The following is a 23,475-nucleotide window of genomic DNA, read 5'->3' as shown; positions in this document are numbered from 1 at the left end:
CATGATAATACTACAATATTCTTCATGGAACCATGCAAATAACAAATGGTATTTTGAGCACAATGTAAATACCAAATGGTACAAGAGTAATCATTCATAATAATAAAAAAAAGGTATTACATCTGTACCTCATTTCCATCACAGCTCTTTTCTTTAAGTAAAGGCACAGAAATCTAAGTTAACTGGGATGCATAGAAGAATGTGTTACCTGAATGAATGATCAAGAAATGTTCAAAAAAAATGCAATATATTACAACCATGCACAGCATCGCCCACAGATGTAAATCTGTCAATCTTGGTCACATGAACGCTGTTTTTCAGTCAATCTACTACACAAGACATCATAAACAACAACACAATGCTAGTTTACATCATCTTTAGCCCTGACTGTGGGCTGCACTGAAGCATTCCTGCATTTTGTTTCATTTTAGAGAGTTATAATATGTAGATTAATGTACAGCAGTGAAACAGAACAGTCATTCATGAGATACAGAGCTCATTTGGACAGAGATTTCATTGTCATTTGGTTGACCATTCATTTAGAGTTAACAGTGTAAAACACTGCACTCTACCGGCTGCTCTGACAAACAAAATACGAAATAGCAAATATCTAAGGCGTGGGTTGATCAAAAACGATTTTGATATTTTTGGGGACACAACAGCAGAAATACCTAATTTCACATATATAAATAAAAATCTGGCTCTAAACCTCTCTTTTCTTTCTCTATATTAATCAGAGCTGATCTAAGACCAGCATATGGAAACTATCCAAAAAGTTATTTTAATCCTATCAAAACTGTATCTCTATATTCAACCTATGTGTCTTTTTAAGATGTAAATGTATTACTTTTTTAACCTGGCAACACATCCTTTACAACAATTAACAACAAAAAAAAAAAAACAACAACTCTGAAGTTCTGATTTGAATCAAACGATTACGAACCCGGTTTGAAGTCACGATCTGAATCAAATGATTCTTGAAATGGTCTCTGAAATCCCGATCCTAAAGATATGATTTGCGTATCACAAATATTTCAATTTGTGAAATGATTTGCGAATGCGCACCGAATTTCAGACATGAATCAAAAGATTAATGAATACGTTCCAAAAGTTCCGTTCTAACTCGCTGAGAAGTCCTGATCTGAATCAAATGGTTCAGGATAAGTGCTCCAAAGTTCTGATCTAATTCAAATTATTTGGGATACACTCTTTACAAAAATCACAAATCTAATTTGCGAAATGATTAGCAAACCCGCGTTCTGAAGTTCTGATCTAAATCAAATGATTCATGAACCTGCTCTGAAGTCCCAATCTCAATCAAATGATTTGTGATATGGGCTCTGAAATCTGATCTAAAACAAAAGATGGGCTCTGAAATCCCTAACAATCTAAAACAAATGTTTTGCGATACCGTTCCGATGCTTCGATATCGAAGTGCGTATCACATATGACATATCAAATATGTAAATTTGCAAAATGATTCACGAACCTGCCCCTAATTTCAGATATGAATCAAAAGATTAGTAAACCCCGTTCCAAAAGTTCCCATCTAAATCTAAATATTTGCGAACTCGCTCCCCAGTCCTGATCTGAATCAAATAGTTCACAATAAGTGCTCCAAAGTTCCAATCTAATTCAAATTATTTGTGATACGCTCTTTCCGAAGTCCCAATCTGAATGATGATTCACAAACCCGCGCCAAATCAAACCATCAGATGCCATCACCTCAAGCAACTGTTTATGTAAATAAATACATTTTAAACACACTTTATTATACAAATAATTTAAGGCAACCTTCGTCTTTCACACTATCTCCCGTTGCCTCGCGAATTCTTTTCTGTAGCTACTCTGATTGAAATATAACAAAAGAAACACGTATCTATCTATCTATCTATAAGACAATCACTTTCAATATGGAGGCGCGTTCGTGATAAACTACATTTCCCGAGTCGTTCTGAGGCGTGCGGCGTGACGTCAGTGCGGCTGCTGTCAGTCAGACAAAGACAGTCAGTCAGCCAGGGCGAGTCTTCCTCACAACATCACATAAACTATCATCTTCATAACCTGACAGAGCGCATTAAATGATCTGCTTCGCTGAGATTCTGTGTAGTTTCCTCATTCCAGGTAAGAAATGTGATTTTATTCTTGAGGAGAGTCAGTTTTGTGATTGCTCGTGCTAAGCTAACTAGCCGCCTGGATAATTCAGTTCGTCTTGTCTATGTTGTTAAAGCAAGCTTCGTGATTTAATTTTAATCGACATATATATCTAGTTTAAATCTATATAGGCTTGTTTACATGCCTAGTTTATATAGTAATGTAACAGTCATTCAATGAGTTATGTAGCCAGTTTTACTAGTAAGAAAAGGGCTTAACTCATGTATTTATTTGTGCATATTTGTTATATTTACATATTCATAAACAATCATGTGGATAACTCGCTGAGATTTATTTGTTTCTGCATGTGCTATTTTAAGCCCTTCTGTAGTCTGTCTGCAAAGGTCAGGACACATGAGTCATGCAAAACTTATTTTTGTTTATATAGGTTTAAAATGCCCAGTTTGAATCGCTATTTAATAAGTGCTTGTTTAATATATGCATGTTTATTTATATCTCGTTTGCACGCTGGCGGTATTTTTGGATATGCTGTTAGTTTTCATGCACAGAGATGATGGGCGTATATCTGTGCTTTTATCACTACCATATGACATGCATTAGGAAAAAAAATGTATATCTTAAAAGCAAAGTCTGGGCTTTGAAGGTCAACCGAAGCCCCTTCACATGCAATACAAAGATGCAAATGAAGTTAAACTAAAGTGATTTGCTAATAATCCTCATAGATCTTGTGTTTGCTGCATGGACTTGTTCTGATCTACATTCATAACTTGAGTTTCTAGTATCTGTCAGAGGATGTGAGGAGCATTCAGATGCATGGAAAAAAGATTTCTTCTTTTTATGCACACTACTATTTATAGAAGCTCCTGGTGAAGTCTGTTGCAACACCTACATGAATAAATAAGCAAGTAAGCTGTTAAAATGCATCCTGTCCCTGTTTCAATGTATATTAACTTGCTGTGTTTTAGATATTGAAAGGTTTAAAGGTTAAATGTACACTTAAGTCATACAACTTGTGCCAAACCATAACTCTATAACCATTAATTAAATTAATAATTATTTACACAAAGTCAACTATAGCGTGCTGTGTACTACTGTTTGTTGCTAGGTTTTGGAAACCACAAATGGAGAACATTGTAAAAACAGCCAAAAAAGTGGAATGTCAAAGTTTTAATAGAGCAAAAAAAAAAAAAAAACACCCATCAGACACATTTTCCATCCTGCTAAATTCAGTCTAATTTTGCGTTTCACAATGACCGCTTCTCCATAAGCTGTAGTTGTTAAATGAAGAGAAGAAGGGTGCATGGATTCTCATGTGGATTATTATTTAAAGCTCTCAGTGAACTCATTTGACTTGTGTGCATGCAGTCAGATGAGCTAATGCACGTGTGCATGCGGTGCAGGACTGCACCCTTAACTTGCAGTCTTTGCAGCTGTGGCTTCATAAAGAGCCCTGCAGTGAACGCCTGCAGTATTTAATGCCACATGATCACTAATGCAGCAGGGCTTATGGGTGAGACCCTTTTGCATGACAAAAGACGGCGATTTGTGTCTTTCATCGCACACACAATTTCTGTCTCAGTTAAAATCCTCGCTGTGATATATTTTTAGAAACCCACAGCGGCTGCCACCTTCCTATCACAGATTTTTATAAGGATCATCTGAGATCTAAGTGGAAGCAATTATGCTGTACAAGAGCTTGCTGAGCCCTTTTTGTTTTTTTGCAGCGAGTGCTTTGGCTCCAGCGGTGTAAGGTTAACGGTTAACTTGAGTAAATATAGTAGGTCTGGTATAATGGAAAACCCCAAAATAGTGAGGAATTTCACAGTAAAGCAGCTGTGATACTAAGGATGGTTAAATTAGATAATTGATTGCCACTGGGTTGCCAGTCTTTCCCATTTATTTTTGCTGCAACATAAAGCTAAAATAAAGATTATTAATTGTCAAGCATCACTATTGTTGTTATTGTTAAAAATAGCTGTTTTACGTGCAGTTCAAGTGAGAAGAACGTAGTTAAAATGTAACCTGGTTGGCTTGTCATCTACTACCATCTGGTATTAATATGACTATGCGTAACCATTAGCTTAATATAAAACCATGTGCTCTAGATTAGAAGGTTAGACAAAGCATGCTCCGTATTTGCATTCTGCTTTAATCTGGAGTTACATTAACTCCATCCGTCATTGGGTGGTATGGTTTCCTTGACAACAGCGACAGTAATTGCTCGTGCTTGTTGATGAAAGCCGTCTTGGATAAACAGAATTTTAAGTAGGTCAGATGAATCCTGCTTTTATCATCATAACTCGGCTGCCATGAGATGGCGGAGCACTTGAAATTATGATAATTCATTAGTTTGTCGTTGGATCCAAGTCTTGACATATTTGAGTGAATTCCGCATTTGTTCCTTCCCAACTATTCTTATATTAAATATGCATTAGAAAGCTGTGCACAGTTAGTAAATGTACAACCTGTATCCCACAATGCAATGCACTGGACATTGTGTTGACAATGTGACAGTTCCAGACTAAAAAGAAATGACCATTAAACTAAGCTGTTAACTTAGTATAAGAACAGTTCAGTGAGCAAGTCATTGGATTGATTCCAGCCATTTAAACATTAACTAAAGCATTTGAGAGTCATTTGTGAATTTTATTAAGGATACTTTTAAGAGCACCAGTCTCAAAAGTAATTTAAAGAATATGTATACAAAATATGCTTATAAAGTTGTACATTTTATATAATAATAACAGCAAGCCCTGAGATGAATGAATCAAAAGCAACATCACCAATTATTTTTAACATCTTGACTCACTGTTTGTTTGAAATTCTTAGGTTATTGTTTAACAGGTGGTTGGTTGATCAATATTGTGTGTTCTTTTTAATGACACTTACATTTGAAATCTTTATTACATATATATTTTATAATATAATAAAGTTGAAAATCTTATACAACAACATTTATTTTATTTACATTTTATATTTTGTTTTATTTTATGAACAAACTAGAAGTAACATCATCCATATCTATCCAGTTAACTGTCACCCCGTCCTGCATACAGGATGCCTACATTTACTTCACATTATTACAATGAAATCCTAATCTAATCATGACAAACTATATAGTGTTGGAAAGGTTTAAGACTCCTTAATAGATATTGTACCAATCTTTTTTGTAATAATAAAAGTAATAATAAATGTATGGCAAGAGTGCACCTCAAAAACCACACATCATAACAGGAGTTTTGACCTTTGTCAAAAAAAAGTCTTTTTTGTTGCCTTTTTCTCTATCACACTTTAGAAATCATCAGAAATGATATATCGCTTGAAAACTTAAAATCTCAAAATTCATCCTTTGAAACCCATTTTTAAATCAAACATTGCATTGCCATGAAAACAGTACATCAAAATCATGTTACAAATTGTTTTCAGTCATGAATTATAAAAATTTAGCTTTGGATCATGCACTTTCAAGTCTATGTTCAAAAATGTGAGTGACCGTTAACAGGTTATATATACACATACTGTATGTGTGTGTGTGTGTGTGTGTGTGTGTGTGTGTGTATATATATATATATATATATATATATATATATATATATATATATATATATATATATATATATACACACATACACACACACACACACACACACACACACGCATACATTTTAATATATCAAGTATAAACCTGAGTTGTTAAGTTAAATATATATATATATATCATAAATTTATCATATATTTTTAGTGACAAGTACACATTTCCATTGCCAACACTTAGTGTCAGATACCTTAAAGGGATAGTTCACCCAGAAATGAAAGTTCTATCATCGTTTACTCACCCTCAAGTTGTTCCAAACCTGTATGAGTTTCTTTGTTCTGTTGAACACAAAGGAAGATATTTGGTAGAATGACAGAATCAAACAGATCTCGGTCCCCATTGACTTCCATAGTAGGAAAAAATATATACTATGGTAGTCAATGGGGACCGAGATCTGTTCGGTTACAAACATTCTTCCAAATATCTTCCTTTCTGTTCAGCAGAACCAAGAAACTCATACAGGTTTGGAACAACTTGAGGGTGAGTAAACGATGATAGAATTTTCATTTTTGGGTGAACTATCCCTTTAAAGACATTGCTATTGCTATGCCATTGCTACACTTTCTATGCTATGACTGCTCCACAGACTTCTTGTTGAAAATTTTGCGCACACACACACACAAACCTGGACCTGGAGATGGACACACACACACACACACACACACTCAAACTCACAAACTTACTGACACACTCAAACACAGGCTCACACACTCAAACATTCAAAAAGACTCACACACACACTCACAAACACAGACTCAGACACACACACACACACCAAACTGGACCTGGAGGTGGACACACACGGACTCTGACACACACACACACACACACACAAACCTGGAGATTGAGGTGGACAAAAACCAACACACACCAACCTGAACCTGGAGATAATAACAATATAATGTCTAGTCTGGTGGCTGTGATATATATATAAACCTACCAACGTCCGTTGCCATGATTTTTGGAATGACTGATCGCGAGAGGAAAAAAATGACGTTTTAGTCGCATAACATCGGTTAATGGAAACGCTGTCATTTCGCAATAGTTGTTTATCGATATTTAGAAAAAAAAAACACAAAAGTTTTGCGCAAATCTGTAATGGAAACGCGACAGCGCTTAACATAGACTAACTTCTCAGAGTTATGTTGAGCAACAGTGTTCATTACTAACCATTCAACTCCGGATTGATTCTGGAATCTTCGCTGGGGGAATAAGCATTAAGCACTGGCAACAATCCGTCCTCTAACTAACGCATGCTCATGTTTTGATTCATGTTTTGTTATACTTTCTTTTTAAATAGTAGTGACTGTACACAGTATTGCACAGTATATCTTTATATTTGTTTTCCTAGTTTGTGACCATTTTAGTAGCATTGTGGAGTCCTGAGAATGCTTGGTATTTGTCAGTATGCAAAAATTCTGTTCTCAATGTAGCATCTGTTTTTTTTTTTCTGACAGCAGCCACTAATGCACATGTGATTGATGTGGATTGTGTTCCATAATGTTTTCTTCTGTGTCTCTTCAGAATGTCTCACTACACAGATGAGCCACGCTTCACTATCGAACAGATCGACCTGCTGCAGAGACTGCGGCGTACAGGTATGACCAAACCCGAGATCGTGCACGCGCTGGACACCCTGGAGCGACTCGACCGCGAGCACGGGGACAAGTTCGGCCGGCGTGGCCCGTCGGACTCCAACGCCACCAACAGCACCACCTCCAGCACTACACCCACCTCAAATAACACTAGCAACGCCATCATGGCGTCCTCCTCCACCACCTCCACATCAACGCAAACGCAGTTCCATGGTAATTTATCGCCATCGCCCAGCAACAATTACGCCACGTCTCCACCCGCCGTCTTACCTTCGCCGGTCTCTCTGGTCGCAATGGCGCAGAATGGGCGGGACGCTTTGGCGGCGACGCCCAATGGGAAGCTGTCGCCAAACCGTTACCCAGTGAACAGTGCGGCGGCCGTGAGATCGTACGGGCTGGATGGCTCAGAGGAGGACCTGGATATAGATGACAAGGTGGAGGAGCTCATGAGGTCAGTCAGTCCGGGTTATTATAGTTAACTATAGGGATGCACGATCATGATTTTTCATGGTTGATACCGATATTTTACAAGCAAACTGGCGATTCCGATCCGATTATTTTTTTTTTTTGTCTTTAAGCAACAAACAAGAAAGAAGGAAAGTGTGCATAAACAAAAAAGATGTTTATTTGGTATTTAATAGGCCAAACTGGATTTTGACTATTGAAAACAATAACCTTAACCATCTGAAATTAACGGCAGTATGTGCACAGTAAGCAGACTACATTTAATACAAACATATATGGTACAAACATCAGCATTTAGCTTTCGTTTTTGAAATGGGTTGAAACTACATAGAACTGGCCTTAAATGAAAAGATCAACTGTAACCATGTGAAATTAAAGTCAACAACTGCATAGTTCTACAGTCCAAACAACACAATCAACACACATTCTATAAGAGGTTTCTTAATCTGCATTCATTATTTTAGTTTTTAAATTTGGTTTAAAAAAAAAAGGCCTTTACCAAGTGTTGGCAAGTGTTTCAATCATCCAATAAAAAAAAAAAATTAGGGTAATGATTCACATTTTTTTACTTGAGCCAATGAAAAATAAATAACAATTGTCTCAAGTTAAAAAATATAGATGTGAATCATTACCCTCAAATTTTTTAATTGGATGAATGAAACACCTTTTTTCAGTGTGCTACAGCAGGTGATTTTTAAATCAAATTAAGTCTATGTATTTTTAAGGTAAAATAAAAGCAATCACCCTATACAGAACTGACGTTTACTTCTGGCTTTTCAAACGTGTATGCAAGTTCTACTTTACAAAAAAAAATTAAAATTAAAAAATGCAGTTTTGTCACAGTTTAGTCAGTTTCGTTTCTCATCCAACACGCGAGAAGTTGAGCTGAACATCCCTTCACAGGGCACGGACAGGTACAGTACGCTCGCGCAGCTTCAGTGAGCAGGAAAGGCTCTTATTTGTGAGCCAGTACATCAACAGCTGATCGCTTCCTGCTATCTGTGCCTCAGACGTGTAGCTCTGCACTTCCAGTGCTGAACAGCTGCCCGTGTCCTGCAAACAGATTTCGAAATACTTCCACACAAATGACATAGCGAATGATTACAATGAAGTCTGTGCATGCGGGCGCACTTCCGGTAAAAACGGGCGAAAAAAGACCAAAAACCAGATTTATGGCCGGTCAACCGATGCATCCCTAGTTAACTACAGCTGAAAATACTAATACTAACTATTGGAAAATGTTCATTACTTGGAATAGTAGAAAAGCTAACTGAAACTTAAAATAATAAAGCTAGCACTATTCTCATTTTTATTATTTAGTGTAAATAACAAATACTAAAACTGAAATAAAACTGCATAAAAACTGTCTACATTAAAACCTGCCTAATAAAATAAAGACAACACATAACAAAATTACTAAAACACAATGCTGAGTAGGGCTGTCACTTTTTATTCGATATTTGAATATGCATTCGAACATGACGTGAAATATCCGTAATCGAACTATAAATAAAATATCCTGTTTTTAAAATGCCATGTGTAGTGCATTTTTTTACAGTATGATAAGACCGTTTGTTATTTATTTGTTTTTTATTTTATTATTTGCCATCCTAAGGGGCCGTTCACATATCGCGCCTAAAAACGTTTGGAAAACGCTAGGCGCACCGCTTTCTCCTTCTTTCCAAAGCGCTCGGGCAGTTGCGCCTCTGAGGCGTCTGACGTTGCTAAGCAACCATGACCTGCTCTTTACAAGAAGACGCGGAAATTTCAGCAAAGGATAAATACCACGTGCCTACATTGGAAATAACGAACTTGAGCATGCAAAAGACGCGATATGAATGTGGGTTGAACGTGTGTTCTCCACCGTGGGGAACATTGTAAATAAAAAGAGAACCGCACTTAATCCAGATCAAGTTGATAGACTGGTGTTGTAGATATTAGAATATATTCGAATACATTGCATGATATTCGATATCCGTTCGAATTTGATTTTTCTCAAAAGTGACATCCCTAATGCTGAGATGATTTATCGCACTCAATCAATCACTCAGTCATTAGGGCTGGGTATCGATTCAGATGTTCCAGATCGATTTGATTTCGATTCTCGATTCTATTTTCTATACTTTATTCTTGATTCAAGTCAATGAATGTAGATTTAATACAAATACTATATGTATAAAAAAGAACAGTGAACATAAGTTTACAATTGGGTAATTAATAAAAAGAAATTAAGAGCCACAAACCTATATATTAAACTCTTTTATTTTAGGTACACTTGGGTACATTAAAACAGAACCCATCTCTAATTTTCAAATGCATACAATTATGTTAAATAAATAGAAGTTTGATGCCAGATGAAAAATGCTTTGTTCTTGTCCACAACACTATCGTCGTCGTCTTGCTTACGAAATCTAAAATGCTTCCATACCTCTGACTTTTTATGTGAAGGTGTCATCAACATCAACAAAGCACCTGAAACCCTTTAAGCCAGGTTCTCAACCTTTTTTCCCAGCGGGCCGCATTATGGTCCAAGTACAAGTCTTGCGGGCCGCGCGCATATAATTTACACATTACGTCACCAATTCAAACCAACCTGATTTATAATAATAATACTATAAATATTATGATATCTAATCGATTAGATTCATTGAAATAAATAAATAATTCTACTCCCCATAAATAAAACACCTGATTCTATCGGGAGCTGAACAATTTTGTGAAATTCGGCTCGATGTAGTAACAGCACAATGAAGTTGCGATTGTAAAGCCTGTGTTATACTTTCCGCAGGAGCAATCCGGACGTGGACACAGCCAGCGCTGACATGGACTTCTTCAATTTATACATCCGAAAGCGTACACTGATGGTCCGCTCTGCAACAAACATGTGAACAAACAATTGCCCAGAATTATTGCACATCGCTGTCTTTATATTCTTTGTTGACGGATAGCACAGGTTCAATTGGCAATGGGCTTCTTCACACTGCCTGAGCAAGTGCTTTTGAAGACTACGGACCACGCGCACCTGTCCGCGCGGTTGTCTGCTCAGAGCCTTGGCACACATTCTCCGATGGCGATTTTTACATCATGCCTACATAGCGGTCCATAGCGGACTCGCTGACGCAGAAAGTATAAGAGGCTTTAAGATGCAGTCTGTAAGACGCGCACGGGAGCATGACTACATTGCGCGAAAATGTGCGTTCGCAAATGTAGCCTATGTTGATCTAAATATGGAAAGCACTTTTGAATTTAATAATATGAGGTTCTCTCCAGAGATTTTTTGCCACATTTCTTCAATTAAGGATGATTGCTGCGTAGTATATGGTGTTTCCATTTGCTTGAACTTCTTCAAGTGAGTTGCGGGGCAAAGCGAAAATCCTCCTTCACTACTGATACTGCGACTATTCTTTTTTTGTATGTGTTCAGTCGCTGGCATTCTCCACATTTATTTTTTTCTCCCTTTTAACGAACTAATGGCTGTTGATGAGTATTTGAATTGAATTCTTGAAGTGCGTGCTTGTATGTGTTCGTAATGTTATGTAAGTCTGCTCATGTCTGAAAATAATTTCACATAAAAACATTAGGCTATAGATTATATTTCTTTAGTAGCCTACATTTTTTTAAATTAATGTAAAAAATAAAATTAATTGTAAAACAAAGTTTTTTTGTGTGTGTGTGTTCAGCATATGGTGGGCCGCATTTGAATTCGTGACGGGCCGCGGGTTCAGAACCACTGCTTTAAGCACTGAATGAATGAATGAATGAATGACAGGTTCGTTGGTAACATCGCACAAGGCACATAAGAGGGTGACATCTAGTGGAGAAGATTTGTAATTAGATTAACGCTAACCTTATGTTCAATGTCTGCGGAAATAAATAGGGAAAAAAATCGATTCATGGCCTTTGAGAATCGATTTTGAATCGTCCACACTTTAAAAAACTATTTTTTACCCAGCCCTATCAGTCGTGCAACATTTTGAAATAACGTGCCAACAATGTTGTATATTAACATTAAAAATATTTGTTGCATGCTGGTGTAGTTCCTTTTTTAATAATAGGGAGAATGTACAGAATGTACTGCACAGTATTATTTATATATTTAATTTTACTAATGGTTGACCAGTTAAATTGAAAAATTACATGTTTATGTTTGTAAATTGCAATTTCAATAATTTTTTATGTTTTATTTTATTTTTACATACATGTGCACCCATTTTAATTTAGATGAATTAAAAAAAAAAAAATAAAACCAAAAACTTATTTTTTATGTAAGCTAATTACGTAATATGTAAGCTAAAGAAACATTTATATAAAGAAATATATAAAACTTGAAACTTGATTTATATTTTTCCTGCAATTTAATTGGATGTAATAAATGACATAAATAATAATAATAAAAAACTATATAGCTATATAGCTAACTATATAAATTTAATGAAAACGAAAAAAAAGTTATATATATATATATATATATATATATATATATATATATATATATATATATATATATATATATATATATATATATATATATATAAATATAAATTGTTGTGGGTCAAAGGTAAAAGTAGATTCAAACTCTTAAAAAACAAAAAAAAACAAAAAAAAACACAAGTTACACTCTCTAAACCTGTCCTGATTTGAAGCGTTGGTGGTGTGTGACTGTGTTTACCAGTTGTAAGCAGGGTCATTTTGCTCAGACACTTTCTTCGATGAGTTTGATGACTGAATCTTCACAGGTGTTGAATTGCAGCTGTCATGTTTGCGTCCTGTGATGTGTGCAGGCGGGACAGCACCCTGGTGAAGGAGGAAATCAAAGTCTTTCTGGGCAACAGACGTATCTCACAAGCCGTGGTGGCTCAGGTCACAGGTCAGTCCCTCATCACCCTATTACCCCAATTCATAAAACATCTATCATGTTCAACCAATCGACAGCAATCATTACAGAAATGCACAATGTAAGTCGATGGGGCAGGTCATTGCACTGTAATAAACTTAAAAATACACAGTTCAAGAATCATGCTTCGTACAGTTGTCTGGCCAAAACATCAGGTGTGCACACTGTTTAGTTATTTTTGCACGTGCTTTTAAGTTTTTTAATTGCTGGAATAATCAGTTATCTGCAAATATACATACCCAGTTTTTCAGGGTTGTGTCTGTTGCTAGAGTAGCAAAGAAGGTTAATTTCACCATTTACCAATAAGGTTTGACATTTTAAAGTGACATCTGTTAACATTAGTTCATGCACTAGGTAGGTATAATGCATTAAGGTAAGGCTTAATATATTAATATAGATATATTTATTTCATTTGGTCAGTGTGAGGTGACAGTGGCACATGCAAAGTTTGGTGGCAGTACGTCTATAACGTTGATGTGTTAAACGATGACTGTTTTATATATCGACAAAAAATTCATAACTTTTTGCCAGTATGGACCAAAGATGATCCAAGTCAAATTTGGTGCAAATTTGACCAAAGATCTAGGAGGAATTTGAATAAGTAGGTATTCAACAAAATAAAATGGCGGATAGGAAGTTCGTCTGACTATGGCAAAATAGGTATCTATGTTCTTGCCATGACCCAAAGAATATATTGAGCACATCAGCAAATGACGGCGGTTTATTAAGCAAACTTTCAGGTATCGGCAACAAACATGCGTCTAAAGCGACCAGATGACTGGAAATTGGGTGGCTTCATTTTTATAAAGGAGAAAACATGTTTGAGTATCCATGTTTGTAAACATTGTTAGATGTCAGCAACTCATTGTCTGTATTTAAGTATAATAATCAATAAAATGACCCCAACTGTGTTAACATCTTTATGTATTCAGTGCATTTGATGCTTATTAAATTATATTAAGGGAGGAAAATAAAAATCTGCATACAAGTCTAAAGTAATCGTTCACAAGAGCAGCCTGAGAAAACATTGACAACAATTGTATGAAAAATGTTGACAGAGGATGCTGATAACTGCTCAATGCACATTCTGCTAAACATTTGTGCTCCACAGAAGAAAAATCTGAATTTGGAAAAACACAATGGTAAATAAATAACAATTTTCATTATTTAATAAGACTAATAGAAAGGACCCTGCCTAAACAAGTACATGTAATAACATATACTCAATAACATTAAAGGGTTAGTCCACCCAAATATTACAATTCTGTCATTAATGACTCACCCTCATGTCGTTCCAAACAGAACCCTTTGAGTATTTTAGAGACAATTCTTTTTCCTGAAAACTGTTGCCTAAATATTTACATAATTTTTTTTAATTTTGCCTAAATATTTACATAATTTTTTATTTACAGGTTTGCATTAAAGTTATTCAACCTGCGATTGGGAGTGTAATTTTTTTAGTCTCTAAAAAATATTTAGTCTCATCAATATCCATAAACACCAAGTTTCATTTAGGTCTTCATTAAAGTGACTTTTTAATATAAATGTAATATTTTGTAAGCAAATGGTGTTGAGAAAAAAGTACCCCCAAAACGGCATACATTTATAATTATAACCCCACAGTTCCATGACTGACTTAGAATTTAAGGGATAGATTATCCAAAACATGTTGTTCCAAACCTGAATGAGTTCCTTTCTTCTGTTGAACACAAAATAAGATATTGTGAAGAATGCTGATAACCAAGTAGTTCTTCTTACTATGGAAGTCGGTGTCTACCATCAGCTGTTTCGTTGTCAGCATGAAGGTAAGGAGCTCATCCAGGTTTAGAACAACATAAGGCTGAGTAAAGGATGAGAGAGTTTTCAGTTTTGGAATTAAAGGGATATTTCATGCAAGTCACACTCATGCACTTGGGGAGGTTAGTTTGACCCCACACAGTAAATGATCACCTGTATAAAACATACACTTTTGATGATGCAGATTATGAAATTTTCACAAATAGGCATTAGGCCTTTTTTTTATAATGTGAATTTTTATTACACAATTATTTACTTAAAAGGTTTGTTTTTACTTCAATAAACTAAGAATTGTTACTTTAATTCAATAAAAACTCAAAAACTAAAAAATAAAACGAATAAATTGCTAGTTATGGATGATAACATGGATTCGTGATACTTTTGGTAAATGAGTTCCTAAATTATGCTGTGCAGTGTGCACTAGGCCTACATCATTAACTTTTAAGACAAAACTCACTTGGATAATTCCCAAGAAACAGAAACGGATGAGATTTTGATCCAAAAATCCCCCATCAAACAATTCTCTGTCCTTCAGGTCAGTGAACAAAGAGATGAAAAATTCCATGCATTCTTTCATGAGGAATCCCCAACAAACTCTCTATTCGCTGATTGCCTGTGCTTGCACTTTCCATGTAGCTGTCAATGTTTGAGTCTAGCCTAATGATCTTCCTTGAAAAGCCGTTAATACAAATACCATATGGCTTTAGTTTATTGTAAGAATCAAAATGCCAGATGTAATTCGGTCCTTTTGCGAAATAGTTACGCTGATGGAGACGTCGGGCTTTCCTAAGTTCTACTCCAGCAGGATCTAACAAGCTCAAAATGAAGCGAACATGTTCTTTTCTAACATGCAGTCCGTTTTCGTTACACTTTGCATGCATCCACCTGTATCCATGGAGCTGGCCTGATGTTTGGAGTTGATGCTGAATAAATGCGATAGCGTCTTCGAAGCTTGAGTAGTCTTTTCGTCGAAACAGGTGACTAGACCTCAAAATGCGTTTTAGATGTCGCTCAGTGATTACATATCTGTGTCGAAATGCAAGAACAGAAACAATTTCTCTGTACTGAAGGCCAAGGCCAAGTGCGCATCCATGCTTTTGCTTCCAGAGAGTGATGGCGGAGAGTGAACCGGAAACTGTAACGCGTAAACGTGCAGAAAGTTTCTCGTGCGCACGCCATAGTTTCTCGTGAGCACGCCATAGTTTCTCGTGAGCACGCCATAGTTTCTCGTGAGCTCGCAATAGTTTCTCGTGCGCACGCCATAGTTTCTCGTGAGCACGCCATAGTTTCTCGTGAGCTCGCAATAGTTTCTCGTGCGCACGCCATAGTTTCTCGTGCGCACGCCATAGTTTCTCGTGAGCACGCCATAGTTTCTCGTGAGCTCGCAATAGTTTCTCGTGCGCACGTCATAGTTTCTCGTGAGCACGCCATAGTTTCTCGTGAGCACGCCATAGTTTCTCGTGCGCACGTCATAGTTTCTCGTGAGCACGTCATAGTTTCTCGTGAGCACACCATAGTTTCTCGTGCGCACGTCATAGTTTCTCGTGAGCACGCCATAGTTTCTCGTGAGCTCACAATAGTTTCTCGTGCGCACGCCATAGTTTCTCGTGAGCACGCCATAGTTTCTCGTGAGCTCGCAATAGTTTCTCGTGCGCACGTCATAGTTTCTCGTGAGCACGCCATAGTTTCTCGTGCGCACGTCATAGTTTCTCGTGCGCACGTCATAGTTTCTCGTGAGCACGCCATAGTTTCTCGTGAGCATGCCATAGTTTCTCGTGCGCACGTCATAGTTTCTCGTGAGCTCGCAATAGTTTCTCGTGCGCACGTCATAGTTTCTCGTGAGCTCGCAATAGTTTCTCGTGAGCATGTCATAGTTTCTCGTGAGCACGCCATAGTTTCTCGTGAGCACGCCATAGTTTCTCGTGAGCTCGCAATAGTTTCTCCTGCGCACGTCATAGTTTCTCGTGAGCACGCAATAGTTTCTCGTGAGCACGCCATAGTTTCTCGTGCGCACGTCATAGTTTCTCATGAGCTCGCAATAGTTTCTCGTGCGCACGTCATAGTTTCTCGTGAGCTCGCAGTAGTTTCTCGTGCGCACGTCATAGTTTCTCGTGAGCTCGCAATAGTTTCTCGTGCGCACGTCATAGTTTCTCGTGAGCTCGCAATAGTTTCTCGTGAGCTCGCAATAGTTTCTCGTGCGCACGTCATAGTTTCTCGTGAGCTCGCAGTAGTTTCTCGTGCGCACGTCATAGTTTCTCGTGAGCACTCAATAGTTTCTCGTGCGCACGTCATAGTTTCTCGTGAGCACTCAATAGTTTCTCGTGAGCTCGCAATAGTTTCTCGTGCGCACGTCATAGTTTCTCGTGAGCTCGCAATAGTTTCTCGTGAGCTCGCAATAGTTTCTCATGAGCTCGCAATAGTTTCTCGTGCGCACGTCATAGTTTCTCGTGAGCTCGCAGTAGTTTCTCGTGCGCACGTCATAGTTTCTCGTGAGCACTCAATAGTTTCTTGTGCGCACGTCATAGTTTCTCGTGAGCACTCAATAGTTTCTCGTGAGCTCGCAATAGTTTCTCGTGCGCACGTCATAGTTTCTCGTGAGCTCGCAATAGTTTCTCGTGAGCTCGCCATAGTTTCTCGTGCGAAGGCGAAATTCTGTGTTTTTATTTTTTTGCAAAGGTCACTTTAGGGGCTCCGTAGTTTTCAGCGAGGACAGAATGCGTAATAGATTTAACCAAATTCTGAATGTAAGATGAACTGTTGTTTTGTTATTGTTCTGTCTGTCAGTTTGACTCTGACTTGTGCATTCATTTGTTATTGATTTGTTTTGTGTTTCTGTGCATCAGGCATCAGTCAGAGCAGAATCTCTCACTGGCTTCTCCAGCAGGGCTCAGATCTCAGCGAACAGAAGAAACGAGCTTTCTATCGCTGGTACCAGCTGGAGAAGACAACGCCAGGTTAACCAACTTTGCTTGTTTGACTGTATGTTGATAAATATACAAAGATAAGGTTGAACTCAATTACAGGCTAAAATGTTTAAATACGCTGCCATTCACAAGTTTGGGGTCAGTAAGATTTTAGTTTTTATTTTTTGGAAAAATTAGTTTATTTAGTAAGGATGCATTAAATTAATCAAAACCGACAGTGGAGGCTCTTATTATGTAATGTTTCGATTTTAAATAAATGCTGTTCTTCAGTTCATCCTGAAAAACAGTATCATGGTTTACACGCAAAACGCAGCACAATTGTTTTAAACACTGAAAACAATCAGAAAGGTTTCTTGAGCAGCAAATCTGCACATTAGAATGATTTTCCGAAGACCGGTGTAATGATGCTGAAAATTCAGTTTTGATCACAAATAAATTACATTTTATAGTATTAGAATAGAAAACAGTTGTTTTAAATTGATAGTTCACAGTATTATTGTTTTTACTGTATTTTTGATCAAATAAATGCAGACTTGGTGAGCAGAACAGACTTCTTTCAAAAACGTTTGAATGGTGGTGTATATGTTAATTATTTATATTTTAGGTGCCACATTAAATATGCGGCCCACCCCTGTATCTCTGGATGAGATGGAGTGGCGTCAAACTCCGCCCCCCATAAGCTCCGCCCCTGGAAGCTTCCGTCTGCGTAGAGGCAGTCGATTCACCTGGAGGAAGGAATGTCTCGCTGTGATGGAGAGGTGAGACCGAAAACGGCCCCATCTTATGTCTCAAAAACATTTCCAAGTAGGAATGAACTCTGTTCTCATAAACTGCACTTTTCAGCTCAAATCATGTCAAAAGCAGGCTAGTCCGGCTAACTGTACAATGGTTACACTTTGTTCTCTCTGCAGCTATTTCAGTGATAATCAATATCCAGATGAAGCCAAACGAGAAGAAATCGCGAATGCCTGCAACGCTGTTATTCAGAAACCAGGTAAAATGCTGGAGCGTCTGAACCCGCACAGCTGTGGTTGTGTGAATATCTGTTGCACTACAAATTACAAAATGTATTTGCATTTTCGCAATCATCTTTGACCTTTCAATCTTTCCTGCCTAGGAAAGAAGTTGTCTGACTTGGAAAGAGTCACATCATTGAAAGTCTACAACTGGTTTGCCAACCGGCGCAAAGAGATCAAGAGGAGGGCCAATATTGGTACTGTGTTTTAGTTGATTTATATCAGAACTACTATTGTAGTTTTTGGAAATATTTTCTGTTTACATTTTTTATTTCCCATTTTATTTTTATAGATATTTTGTTGTGTTTTTTTGTATCATTTTTCTCAGTTTTTTTGTGTTATTATAGTTTTTATTCTTATTAATTTGTATATTAAGTAAAACTACATGCAGGAAAATGTGGAATGTTTCTTTAGCAACTCGCAGACTTTTTTTTATGTATAAACTATAAAAATGTATATTTCATTTTAGTTTTAGTTATGATTTATTTATAGTAAGTACTTTGTCTTGCTGAAGAAACATGTTCAAATCAGCCAGGAGTCTACCGGTTCGGTTACTAGTAGTAAATCGTTTGCTAATGTTTGTTTGTTGTGGTAGTAGTTTTTAAAGAGTTTCAGATGTTTCATGACAGGGTCTTTTTTCCAAGAAGCCACAATCTTGGAGAGTCACGGGATCGATGTACAGAGTCCTGGAGGACACTCCAACAGTGACGACATCGATGCTAACGACTACAACGAGCAGGTGAGAGAATCAAACGACTCCTCTCAACTAAAGGAGCTATCGTCTTTTTATTTAAAAGATCAAATTCTGTTGAGCTGATATCAGTGATTTCATTACAGGGTTGTGATGTTACCTATTTTGAAAAGAGAGGTGTGAACAGACCCTTTGGTTACTACCGTCTGGAGCCCACCTCACCAACACAGGTATCACAGGAAAACAGAGAAGAAAAGCATTACACACACTTTATACACACAAATAAGTTCAAGGTGAAGTTACATGCAAACTCTTAAAGGAAAGTCAGTAGCAAAAAAAACAGCCTGTTGTAGGGTCAGAGGGAGTAAAAATGGCCACAAACTAAATAACGGCTAACATAAGTGAATTTCTGGGGGTAAAATAAATCAATTAAAATAAAATGTGTATTTTATTTTATTTTTTTGAAATAATTGTAAGTATGTGTGTGTGCGTGTATATATGTTAGGGCTGGGCAAGTTAACGTTATTAACGCATTAATTGATTAACATGACAATTATTTTATCGCGCGTTAATTTATTATTATAAAAACTTTATTGTCCTGGCAGTGACAAATGGCTTGTTTTATATTTAATTTAATTATATTAATGTTATAAGTCGAGATTTAGGCTACAATAAATATTTTAACTGCTACTATGTAACAGGAACACTGCTGTAAAAAGCACTTTATTTGTTGAAAGTGTTTGCAAACCAAATGTTATTACACTTTTGTTCATACAGCAGTAGGCCTACTTTTAAATGAAGAAAATGTGCACTATACAGTACTTTTGAATGCATAACTTTTGTGCATAACAATGCAATTAATCACAGACAATAATGCTATTAATCGCAATAAAAAATGTATCGTTGCCCAGCACTTATATATATATATATACACACACACACATACACATATTATATGGGCTCTCAGGCAATTAAACGATTCAAATTCAAATTTAAAATCTTAATTCATCACATGATGTACCAAAACAGTTTGAGCTAAGAAATTACCCCCAAAAAGACTGTGTTAAATTAAATATGTGGTATGTGTTAATTTTAAGGTGTGCCCCCCCCCCCCCCTCTTAACTAATTGCTTAAAATGAACGTTAAAATAACAGCCCCCCCCCAAAAAATTTTTTTTTTTTTTTTTTTTTTATTTTATTTTTTTTTTATAAATAATCAATTTATGATATTAGTGAATTATATTATTTTGACCAATCCAATAGTGAAACCAGTATGATATTGATTGCATGATTGAAAAAAAATGCCTACAATGAAATCTAAAATTTTCCATTTAAAGCAAAAGTTTATTTTTACACGTTAACATACTACAAAAAAAAAAAAACAATTACTTTTGTAACCTGAAATCAAATGTTCCACTGACGCAGTTGCTAATTCATGTACATGTCTCTTTATTAAGGATGATGCTGGCAATCACGCAGACCACCAGGACCCCATCTCTCTCGCCGTGGAGATGGCAGCTGTCAATCACAGCATCCTCGCCCTGTCCCGCCCGGGAGGCGTGGCCAGTGAAATCAAGACAGAGTCACTGGATGATGATTGAGGAAGACTGCAGTTCGAAGAGGATCAATGAGTGTGTGTGGACGTCTGCAGACGTGTTTGTGGAGCAATGACCAAATCAGCGCTCTGTCTCAAGCTTTTAGATTCTAATATCGCCTGCCATCGACACTCCTGCTGAACCACTAAACACACCCAGAGTCACCGACACACACTCTTGACAGGAACTGATAAGTGGAAGGTCGTTCCACAATGTTTGGCTCTTATTTAAGCCTCCCGAACCCTTGCTGACCCAAACCTCGTACCTCATTCCAGTAACTTGTATAATGCTTGGTGTGTTCCTGTCTGTGTGCTCCAGTGACCCTCATTCTCACAGATAAGCTAAAGGCAGATGCAGATATCTCCTCCATTCCCACTACAGATGCTCTGTTAACAGGTTTAATGTTTCTACTTTACTTTTATCACTGATCTCATCAAACAGCAATTGAGTGAATCTCATGAAAACCATCAAGAACACATTTCGCCACAAAATGAAAGGGAAATTAATATATTTTACATAAAATAAATAGACTGTAGAGGTTTGTATGGACATTTTAAAGCACATTTTAATCACCCAAAATGCTGAAAATTGTCATTAAAATTTAAAGCGTTTATGGTTTAAAACTTACTGTATGCTGACGTGAAAAATAATAATAAAAAAAAATATTCAAATGATATTTTGAGGTAAAATGTGCATAATTAAAAAATATCTTCAAAATGCAACATATATAAGTTCATATTATTTTCCTTTTGGTTTGTGGATGAAATTAAACTTGGATATATAGTGAGATTTATCCAATTATTTGTGATTTAAATCATGTTCAAATGGAAGGGGGAAAAATTGTTGAATTATAATTGTAGTGAAACTTGAAAGATGTGGTTACATAACCTCCAAAGTGCAAAAGCTCAAGTCTCCTGGACTCTAAATGAACCTGTAAAGAGAGACTTAAGTCGACAGGACAGCTATAGTTTTTTTTTTTTTAACCGTTAAGTGTCCCATTACCCAAAGTAATTACCCAAAGTAAATTTGGATTAAAGCACTTTTCTTATGTTTGCATTTATTTACATGCAAAGATTTCACACAAAGTGTTAAGACCGAAGCATCTGCTCTCATTAAAATTTTGGCTCAAGTTGAACGCTGTCAGAATTATAACGTGCAAACTCCCACGAAGCTTTATTATTATTATTATGAAATGACATCAGAATTTCAGTGTTAATTATTCACGAGAGACTGACTGATAAATGTTTGTTCTGCTGCCACAGAGCTTCGAGAGTCTGAACTCTCATCTAACATAAGCTTGGTTCCAAAATGTAGCTTTTTTTAATTAAAAAAAGGTTCTAAGAGAACTTTATTCTCTCGCTGGGCTTCATTCATTGAAACGAGCAGAACGAATGATTCGTAGAGCCATTCTTACATTAATGATCACAAAATCAATGCAACCCTTACCTAAAGTGACAAATTACATAAGAATGGTTTTACAAACAGCTAAACAGAAATTGCTTCTGTGCGTGTAATGAATGAAGCCTCTTATCTTTCTCTATCTTACTGTGTACAATTGATATTTATGAAATGCCAATTTGTGTTTAATAATAATTCAAGATTCTTTTTTATTTGATTGTTTTACACCGTTTTTATGTTTTACGTTCAGAGCAGTCTCCTGAAGCGTGTCTGATTCAGATCAAGCACCCCCTTCACTCAAGAAACATTTTTTTCGTACTGTAAGTTTGTTATATTTAAACAATGCAGCGATACACAAAAAAGGTCATTTTCGAATGCTGTAATGTTCAAATGTGTTCAATTGTCCACGTTTGTGTGTCATTACAGCCTCTTTGTACGTGCCAAACTGAGGGATTATGTCAAGTATTGACATTTAAATGATCTATAAAAGCAACGAATGGTTTTATTCTGTAATGTAGCCCTGCTGGTTCAAAGGGGGTGCTTTCCATTTAGTTCCTCAGAGTGCATTTTCATGTCTATAAAAAACTTAAAAAAAAAACTATAGGCTTATAAAAGCAACTGTATAGTTAAATAAGAAACTATGAACTTAAAGATTGTTTGAATCAATTAATTCTATGATTTCAAAGCATTCTGTTGTGAAACATGTATCTCCCATTTAAGGATTTAGTGCCTTTTTTGGACAGTAGACTGTTCTGTAAGTATACTATAGTATATATATATATATATATGAACTTTTTGTACAGTTTCTTTGTTTAAAATGACTTTTTTTAAAACTTGTGTTTATTTTAGTACTTTATCTTCTGGAAAATAAAGGTATATTGAAGATCGACCGTGTGATATTACTCTTTTAGGAGTTGTGTATAAATTATTTTACTTTTTCAATAAGAAGGCAATATGATAAAATAAGTTTATTACGCTCACCATTGCAATATAAAATCTTCAACATTATTATTCTTTGTCATTACTTTGATCTGCAAAATAAATATACAAATAACAATTTGATCATAAATTACTCATTCCAGAAGCAGAAGAAGAAATAAACAATACAAAGGTACCAAACCAACAGAACTAACTCACCATTATAACACTAAAAACATTCATTTCTGAATAAAACTGTCTGGCCCTTTTAATCTCCACAAGTAAAACCCATCCCATCTTCCTACTGTATGTAAAATCATGAAATGAAGTACTCAAGTAAATCCATCAGTATCCTGATTTTTTTTTAGAGAACATCCACATGCTCCCTGACATTGGCTTTAGATAAACAGGGCACTTTGTGATATTAAAACCATTTTTAAAAAGAATAATACCAAAAATACTGCTTACTGAGG

General features: G+C 36.4%; 1 protein-coding gene across 3 annotated transcripts; it reads left to right on the top strand.

Annotated features, from left to right (window-relative positions):
• Window positions 1–1,950: 1,950 nt before the first annotated feature.
• On the top strand, window positions 1,951–21,309 carry hmbox1b (homeobox containing 1 b). 3 transcript variants are annotated; one of them, XM_059512078.1, is made up of 10 exons: window positions 1,951–2,124; window positions 7,235–7,756; window positions 12,552–12,637; window positions 17,305–17,415; window positions 17,990–18,143; window positions 18,297–18,379; window positions 18,503–18,598; window positions 19,049–19,140; window positions 19,239–19,322; window positions 20,549–21,309. In XM_059512078.1, the coding sequence occupies exons 2-10, from the start codon at window positions 7,236–7,238 to the stop codon at window positions 20,690–20,692; spliced, it is 1,371 nt and encodes a 456-aa protein (XP_059368061.1). In that variant the 5' UTR covers window positions 1,951–2,124; window position 7,235; the 3' UTR covers window positions 20,693–21,309. The 3 variants fall into 3 exon arrangements, with proteins under 3 accessions (XP_059368061.1, XP_059368060.1, XP_059368059.1); XM_059512077.1 differs by having other exon boundaries at window positions 19,046–19,140; XM_059512076.1 differs by having other exon boundaries at window positions 19,031–19,140.
• The last annotated feature ends 2,166 nt before the right edge of the window (window positions 21,310–23,475 follow it).

This window comes from Carassius carassius, chromosome 27 (assembly GCF_963082965.1).
Source record: "Carassius carassius chromosome 27, fCarCar2.1, whole genome shotgun sequence".
NCBI classification, from domain to species: Eukaryota; Metazoa; Chordata; class Actinopteri; order Cypriniformes; family Cyprinidae; genus Carassius; species Carassius carassius.
Note: the sequence above shows the minus strand (reverse complement) of the source record. Positions and strands in the feature narration are given on the sequence as shown.

What these genes read in the sequence shown, in the direction of transcription:
- hmbox1b (XM_059512076.1), top strand. Translation starts at nt 7,236, where the DNA reads ATGTCTCACTACACAGATGAGCCACGCTTCACTATCGAACAGATCGAC. An exon ending in CGTGGTGGCTCAGGTCACAG is followed by an intron (nt 12,638 to 17,304) that starts GTCAGTCCCTCA and finishes TCTGTGCATCAG; the next exon opens with GCATCAGTCAGAGCAGAATC. An exon ending in AGCCCACCTCACCAACACAG is followed by an intron (nt 19,323 to 20,548) that starts GTATCACAGGAA and finishes CTCTTTATTAAG; the next exon opens with GATGATGCTGGCAATCACGC.